Genomic DNA, 8,855 nt, shown 5'->3' on the forward strand with positions numbered 1-8,855 from the left:
GTATTCCCTTGATGTCACAAGTTTCTTCTACTTTTCAAACACACACTTGGGTTACACAAAGCGTACTTTTGCAGAAGTATTTTTTCTTATAAAGGTTTGCATCTTAATCAATTGTGTTGTGTACACACAAGAACAGAGAGGGGGACAGCAGTGAGAGATGAAAATCCTTCATTCTTGAACTGTTCTATCAGCTGTCTGTTGAGAGTACCTTGAGCATGTTTAACTAAACAGTTTGACATTGAGTTCATGTCCAACCTCTGATAAGGCATGATTCAGCAGATAAACTGCATTTGGATGATGATTTAGTTAAGGGGGTGAACGAGTAACAATACAAACAAAAAAGAGAGAACTGTGTATTATCATTTCAAATTCAATATCATGCAGTATTTACATTAGATAACAATGCTCTCACATCCACTTTGACTCATACCCTGAGCTGGTGTCAGCAATCATAAATATAAGCAAATTCTGTCACATTAACATTTCCAGGGAAAGGGTCATTGTTTGCATATATTGTTTACATATACTCACAAACAGCTGGTGTTTGTTGTGAAGGTATTGGAGGGACGTCAAACATTAAAAAAGCTTCAATGCGATATGAATTAATATGACCTAAGGTCACTCACAACTAATCACAAACTAATATCACAACTAATATCAAAGTGTAATTTATAGTAACCCTAATGACAATCTACATTTATTGTATCCACATTAATCTACAATCACTTGACTGGTGCGTATACATTCAGACATACAGCCATTATGCAGCAAAGGCAATTGGAACATGTTGGTGAACTGAGATAGGCTGGTGAAAGTAATATTTGTTATTCAAAATATAAAAGGACTGTAAACAAATTAAGGGTTCTTTGTGGCTGCCATTTTCTGAGGATTGAGCTTGTAAATGAGCTTGGTTTGTAGTACTAAACTACATTTAGTATAGTAATAAGTAATACGTTATGCTATTAAGTAATAGTTGTTGTTGATCGTCTGGAATTGTTTCTGTCTCGGTCCAGTCCACTATATTTGCTTCCCGTTTACAAAATTAGGACTGCATCGTATACGAGCACCAGAGTTTTTTTGAGTTCACAAATAGAATTGACAGCTTGAGTGGCATGAGGAGAAATTTGCTGAATTTTACAAAAAGTGTATTGGTGTAGAATCAAGGGCTGCACCTCCAAAGGTGAAATATAGTACTGCAGCCTAATAAACAAGTGGTGGATTAGATAGTCAATCTGTGAGATTGTCTAGTGTGTGACTAGAGTGAAAACCCACAAATTCATTAACATGATTTACACTATAAAAATGTCAACAGTGGCTACAGCAGTTTTTATATTTTGAATACAATGGATAACCCACCTAATTCATGCTTGTAATGTCTAAAATGCTGTATATTGTGGTGATTCATGTAAAATAGGACAGCTCCCTATCATATTTTTTACTCTATCTTTTGATAACATCAAAGTAATCCAGCTGTTATAAAGGGATATGCCAGGTTGTATTCGGTAGTTGTGATTATAAAGTAGTATTTATTGTTACACCAGGCTTTTATTGTTCTTAGCTTGACTGTTCTCTCCCTTGTACGTCGCTTTGGACAAAAGCATTTGCTAAATGACTAAATGTTAATGTAACAACTGAGTTACTGGACATTGAACTTAAAAAGCTATGGCCTGGACACCTATGCCCACTAGTGGTAAAACTGTATACTTCAAATCTAAATGTATGACCCATGCCAATTTGTGGAGTAAAGAAGGGCCTAACATAAGATAAGGATAAAAACTAATTTGAGTTGATCATTCCTGGGAAATATTTGATTGTATAAACCAATCTATACAAATGTTTCTAAGAATATTTCTACCCTGTTCAGTTACATTTGAGTCAAATGGAAAGGTTTCTCTAGTGATATAAGTCAGTTTAAATGCAGATTAAATTACCCTATTGCGAAGCTGTATTTGCATTGGAATGAAATGCGTAGTCTGAAAGCAGTCTGAATTTCCACTTCTCAAATTCTGTCTTGGCCTGCATTCTGAGACGGTGTAACTTCAAGACCCATGGATTCACACGGTCTAAATATAGCAGCCTTCAACTGACAGGCGGACATGCTGTAGGTTCTTACCACACGGATTTGTTTTCCTTCATGTTTTCTGACTTTTTTCAAATTAGGAGTGAGAATATATTACATTGAGAGTAACACAAAAGAAAGTAGGTTTTGTGGAACCAAGTTTTGTGGGTTAAAGTGGAGGGGGCGAAAGGGGAGCAGAGAAACACGAGGCTGAATATGACTCAGCTGAAGAGTGTTGTCTTTACGTCACACAAGAAAGAGAAGAATAACTTCATGTGTTAGGAATTTAAGATAATGGCGCATTTGAAGTTATCACTTTTGGGATTTGTCCTGCTTCTCCTTCATGGTAAGGTTCAGTTTTCCTTCCTCTTAAATGTTCCAAAAACAATATGTAAAAGCTTCAGTTTTTTTTTTTTTTTACAAAAACTGTTATTCTGTACATGTCTTAAAGGCACAACATTGGCCACTTCAAATAATGGGCCTTTTTTTCTCTTCTGCTTTTTAGTTTCACTGCTTTTCTTGCTCTAATGAGCCTTTCCTTGCCTTTTATCGCACCCTTGTCACCTATGTTTGTGTGTGTGTGTGTGTGTGTGTGTGTGTGTGTGTGTGTGTGTGTGTGTGTGTGTGTGTGTGTGTGTGTGCGTGTTTGTGTTGGGACACCAGGACCCCAGGTCCAGGCAGGATGTTGTGAAGTAGACTCCATGACTGAGGCGGTGGCTGGGGAGAGCTTCCTGTTGGGCTGCATCTCCTGTAAGAAGAGGGAGGAAGTGCTAGCATCAACCACAGTAGACTGGTTCTTCAAGCCCAATGGACAGGAGGATTTCGATCAAGTAAGGGTGGATGGCAGTGGGTTCTTTGTTGCTCGGGTGACACCCGCCAAATTCTGAAGTGCCCTGTAGCACTTCCCTCTCACCTAAAGAAGAGTTTGAGGCTAGTATAGTGGTGCCAGAAAGCTTGATACACAAATTTAATCTCAAATGTTATTAAACAAAAATAGACAGAGAGAATCTAATCAAACTAAAATCAGTTGAATGAAATGGTTCAACTATAAATGCCTTAAAAAAGTAGTGGACCTCTTTTATCAGGTTTTTTAATCTGTGATGTTAATATGGTGGCCCTACCCTACTGATCTCCACACAGACATCAACATAAACAATGACTGGACAAGCCTACATGACCATTTCTAAAGAGTTTGGGCTTCCCCAATCCACTGTACGGCAGATAGTGAACAAATTCAAAATTCAATTCTAAACCATTTTTCTTTCCCTGGTGTTCATTCAAAGACCCAGGCATATGATGTCACAGGAAGTCAAAGTCAAAGGAGGTCAGAAAGCATCCGAGGATAACGTCTATGATTCTGCAGGCCTCTCTTGCCATACCTGTGTGATTAATAGTCCATCGTCATGCATGCATGGAAGGAAAGCAGTAGGGAAGCTATGTCTCTTCAAGGAGTGCATTTAAATGGGTTTCAACCATCTGATCTTTTTTGTCAGTAAATGAACATAGTGACTCTATTTCACCGTCTTTATGCAGAGACCATGAGAACTGACCTCGTTCTATGATCTTAAACACTAAAGGTTTCCATTTTGAGTAACACTCTCAGGGGTTACACACATTCCTTTAGGAGCTGTAGTGATTCCCAGTTCCAATCAGAAGACTAGTGGTTTTGTGGACAGATAAGTAAAAAATAACAAAAACAATAGAACCAATTCCAACTATGAAACATGGTGGTGATAATACCATGGACTGGGGATGTTTTATCGCCTTAGGCCGAGAACACTTTACCATCATTGACAGATATATAGATTCTGCAGTGCACCAGGGAATTCTGCAGTAGAATGTGGTAACCGACTGCAAACTGATGCTCTACAGAGGGTGGGCCCGTCTCAGAATTAAAAGAGTTAGAAATAGAATTAGACCTCAGAATCAAAAATGGTTGAAAAGCGACTAGCCAAAAAATCATACATAGAAGTTTTAATGTTTTATCTAGGAAGTAAAGTACAATCATACAGCCATCAGCATATAGTCATATGTTTCATCCCAATTCCTTCTCTGATTTCCTGCAGATTTTCCACTATGAGTACCCAGTGCCTTTCATTCTGCATGATGACTTTGAAGACCGTCTGGAATGGCAGGGCACCATGGGAACCAGCGATGTGCAGATCGGCGCCATTTTCATCCACAATGTCACCTTCAATGACACAGGGACTTACCGCTGCAAGTTTGAGCGCCTCCTCTATCTTCCCTATGGAGACCAGCCTGTCACCGTCACTAAGGATGTGGAGCTGTCAGTGGTGGCTGTAGGTGAGAGCTAGATCCTGCTAGAGCACAGTAACAACACCCCCAGGGCCATGGGTGAATTCTTCCTGTAGTTCTGCTCGAGCACAGTATTTGAGTGTTGCGTGGGAGATTGAATTGCTGAAAAACTATAGTCAATAACACAAACATATAAATTATTTTTTTGTTTCTGACTCTAATAAAGCTATGGTAAATAAGCCTTTGTTTCTTGAGCAGAACAATAAGTCAAGCTAACATAAGCCAAAACACCTGCATGATTTAAACGATGTATAGGTGTTGGTTGCACTACTAGACAGTTCGTCCCTTGAAGTATCCTGAAATCCCATCTGTGATATGGTATCTTGCTCAGCTGGGCCTATGCACATGGAGGTATCATACATTGACATTTAAGCTGTTGCGACGGCGGTTCAGGAGGTAGAGGAGTCGTTTAGCAATCAGAAGGTTGCTAGTTAGATCCTGACTCCTCCTCACCAAGTGTGAGCAAGTGAGCAAGACACTGAACCCCCAACTGCTCCCGATGCGATATATATATTTTGCTTAGTGTGTTCGTTTGTTTGTTTATTTTTTAGATAATTGAACGTCTTCTCTGCACAAAGCACATTGTATCTATGTACGTATATCATATGAAATTTGCTATATAAATAAACTTGAACTTGAACTATGAATGTGTAGATGTCTGAGGCATTATTGTATAAAGCGCTTTGAGTGCTCTATGAGTAGAAACGCGTTATGTAAATGCAGTCCTTTACCATTTAAACTCTCTTTTCAGCTAACCGGGAGATGACGGCTGTGGTCTCTGAGATCATGATGTACGTGACGGTTGTGTTGCTGCAGCTGTGGATGATAGCAGTGCTGTTCTACTGTTATAAGAAGATCTCTGCAGAGAGCGAGGCCAGAGAGGCCCGAAAAGCACTGAAGGCTCTGAACAAGTAAGGGGGGAATGAGGACAAAAGTATTTTAGTTTTTTGGGGTAGTTTACACACTTAATGATGCCTTTCTGTCCTCAAGGGATGTCTTAATTGCCTGTGGAGTGAAAATGTACCAGTTGATAAACAGTCGGCTATTTCACAAACTGGGGATAAGCATGCACTGTCCCAAGTGCCAAGTGTATTTCCTCTTTTATCAGTTTTGCACCGATGCCTAGTGGACAATGATGATAAGGCTGATATGACAGACTACTCCAAAACAACAGGCTCTCACACCCCATGGGTTGTATGATAAACACAGCCAGTTTCATGTAGCCAAGTTACAAATGTATCACATAGCTACAGTAGTCAAAAAATAAGATTGGTTGAGAATAGTTTTTGTTAACTTTTTTTTTTAGTTATACAAAGGAAAATGTGTTAAATTCCTTGTGTTATTGGTTGGGGACTTCCCACAGTGGCCAAACGTCTAACTGTCACATGCACTTACTCATACCCAACAACCTACAATACACCAGGGTGCACTACAGACGTCATACTGATACATAACAATACTTAACAATAACAACTATAACAACAACAACAACAACAACAACACAGCAGGGTCCACTGCAGCCATCATGCCAATACTTAACAACTTGCAAATGTTTTTCCAATACAATGGTTATTGAACCTGTGAAAAAAAGTCCTTCAGGGGAGCTATGCTTTGTGTTACCTCCACACATTTAATATATCTCATCAATATATAAGCATGGAAACTAAACAGTTTTTAATAATGTATAAGTAATAATGTATTAGTTAAACTTACTAGTTATTGAATCCTTTACAGAGTTGTGGATACAAAGGATACGTGTGATGGGGTGCATTTGGAATAGCTTTTTTAGGTAAGTGTTGCATATGAAATACAGTGAAATACAAGAAATACATATATTTTCAGGACATACACATTTAATTAACCTTATATACCCTTTACCCTTATAGCATTTAGTTGATGAATGAAAACCTAAACCAGGACAGAAAAAGTGTATTTTAACCAGCAGGTTACAGCTTTCAATTAATATGGCCTATTGACTGGCATTCTGTTTCTTCATAGGTGGGTTTCAGGAAGTGGCTACTGTGGCGTTTGACAGCAACACAGCGCTGGGAGTCATTGGGGCTGTCTGGCTTACGCTAGGTCATACAGGGCTCCATAACACCCCTCTCTCTCTCTGTTGGAAAGTTCAGGAAGCCTGATGGTACACCTAGCAAGGCATCAGCAGTTGACTTATGAGTTCTAATATAGAAAAGGACTGAGCTGTGTATGAAGCATGTCACAAGCTGGCCAGAAGAGCTGATGTGGTGAAATGGAGAAACCATAAAAGAGCATTAATAACTTGCTTACTGCTAATTTGTCTAAAGACTGTAGATGATAGTCTAGGTTTTATGATGTGTTGCTGGAGATACATTGCGATAATAATTATAATGCCATTGAAATGTATCTAATCATTTAATGTGGAAATTGACCAGTTTTCAGATAGGATATTGAACTTCAGTGAGGAAACACATACTGTATTTGGTAAATGTTATGTGAAGTTGCAGTACTGCATTTTTTCCAGATGGATATTGTGCATATTTGTTCCTAATAACATAGAGACTATTTCCCAATAGAAATCGTTTAGTTGCACATTTACTCATTTTGCCATTAGTTATACCCTTTGAATCAATATGGAGTTAGATTAGTTTAATCTAACTCCATAGAATCAGCTCACTATTAACCACAAGCTTGTTGTCCTATTGGAATGTTTATGATGCTATACTATATTGTCTTCTCGGTTAAAACAGCAGAACACATGTTTAAACACGTGTTTTCATTTGAGCTGCATGATGGACGCCACAGAACACATTTATAAGATATATACTCCATGTTCTCCTTCTTAGGTTCTTGGCAGGGTAGTCCTGAATAAAGAATGTTTGGAATGTTGTTTTTGCAACTGATGATTAAAAGATCTCTTTTGGCAGCCGTTTGACGTTTCAGCCAGAAAACATAATCTGTCTGTACATGCTCTCGTCGTCTTGTTTTGATGTGGGTACTCCAGCATATCAGAAAACTCTGATCAAATCTTTCAGAGATTTAATAACACACAAAATTGAAATGTGTAGCTCAGTGCTGAATACACAATGAAATACAAGGTAACATTTTCACACCAGTATAAGTTGTATCAGCTGCCTGTAGGGGTCCAAAGCCAGCCCATATCTGTGTATTCTCCAAATGGTATCTTGCATGTGTACACTTTATCATCCTGACATCTCTTCAGTCTAAAGTATCACCCCATTTATATCTGGATCTAAAAACACACAATTACAGCTTTAGCGATATAGATGCATAGGTGTTCAGTGTTCATTGGTTTTCTGATTATGCCACTTACATAAGTCCACGCTGCTTAAATTGTATGCCAATTATATCCAAGAGGGTCTATATTTTTATTGAATATCATCTGGTGATGGAGTTAACTTTTCAGGACCAGTTTTTCAAAACTTTAAGTATGGATCAGAATCCAGACAGTGAAATCTCTTTTTTCACAATGTTTAATTAGAATACTTTCACCTATTTTAGGGATCTGACACTTATCAGTATTTGTCACTGTGATGTCAAATATCAAAGTATCAGGTTATCTTAATTTTTATTTGATTATTTTTCGATTATATGTGGCCATCTGTTGGGCTCGCTATGTTTTTTAAGGAGGAACAGATATCATGAGTGAGGCCACTAAATGTTTTTTCATCTATCAAATTATATAATCATATGGCCGAACGTTGGACAGAGTATCATTGTCCATATCAATAGTCATATTATGAACATACTTTGTTGTTCATGTGTTTTTTAGGGCAGAGGTTGTTTTGCCTTAAATATTTACAGTTTTTAAAAAGAATTGTACTTAAATGTCTATATCAATCCTCCCTTAACACCCCTCTTTGGGAGTTGTCAAGATAAAATACTTTTCGGCAAAAAAACAAGTTGAATTCATTTGATATACCTTGAAATGTTTTAACAATGTAATACCCATATCCCATCCAAGAAGTTGGAAAAAATATTCATAATACATTCATGGGCAGACTGCTTCATTTTATTATAAGACATCTGAGGACTCATACAACTAAATATTTGCTAAAGAAATAACAATGGACAGTCTCAATTATAACACCCTAGATTATGTTGAAAAAATATTGAATGATACTTAAAACAAATGTTCCCCATAATGAAAATCAGTAATAATAAAAGTCCTCTGCCCACACTTGGTCATTATGTTGTGCGAGGGCTCTGGTGGACCTAGATGCCGCTGGTGTTTGCTTCACCCCAACAGAACTGACATATTCATGTCTAGTTATGTGTGAGATGGCTGACACCTAGAGGTAGAGCCCCATTAAACAATATGGCACATAAATTGGGTGGGTATGAAGTTTAGTTAAGTTTGGTTTTCAAAAGAAGTTTCGTCTTTGCCACAGAAGTTTGGTCTTTGTTCAAGGAGAGTCTGTCGGGTCACTCTATACTACATGTCTTCCATATTTACCTGCTCTGCATAAATAGAAATTCCACG

The 8,855-nt window shown here is 38.0% G+C and overlaps 1 protein-coding gene across 1 annotated transcript; it reads left to right on the forward strand.

Moving 5' to 3' along the window:
• The first annotated feature begins 2,061 nt into the window (after nt 1-2,061).
• On the forward strand, nt 2,062-7,322 carry LOC308380905 (sodium channel regulatory subunit beta-1). The gene is made up of 6 exons (XM_080858356.1): nt 2,062-2,405; nt 2,723-2,889; nt 4,126-4,363; nt 5,127-5,286; nt 6,110-6,164; nt 6,374-7,322. Exons 1-5 carry the CDS (start codon nt 2,354-2,356, stop codon nt 6,153-6,155), a joined length of 663 nt encoding a protein of 220 aa, XP_080714482.1. The 5' UTR covers nt 2,062-2,353; the 3' UTR covers nt 6,156-6,164; nt 6,374-7,322.
• Nucleotides 7,323-8,855: the final 1,533 nt, after the last annotated feature.

Source organism: Sprattus sprattus, assembly GCF_963457725.1.
Source record: "Sprattus sprattus genome assembly, chromosome: 19".
In the NCBI taxonomy this organism is placed as follows: domain Eukaryota; kingdom Metazoa; phylum Chordata; class Actinopteri; order Clupeiformes; family Clupeidae; genus Sprattus; species Sprattus sprattus.

What these genes read in the sequence shown, in the direction of transcription:
- LOC308380905 (XM_080858356.1), top strand. Translation starts at nt 2,354, where the DNA reads ATGGCGCATTTGAAGTTATCACTTTTGGGATTTGTCCTGCTTCTCCTT. An exon ending in GCTGTCAGTGGTGGCTGTAG is followed by an intron (nt 4,364 to 5,126) that starts GTGAGAGCTAGA and finishes CTCTCTTTTCAG; the next exon opens with CTAACCGGGAGATGACGGCT. An exon ending in GCACTGAAGGCTCTGAACAA is followed by an intron (nt 5,287 to 6,109) that starts GTAAGGGGGGAA and finishes AATCCTTTACAG; the next exon opens with AGTTGTGGATACAAAGGATA.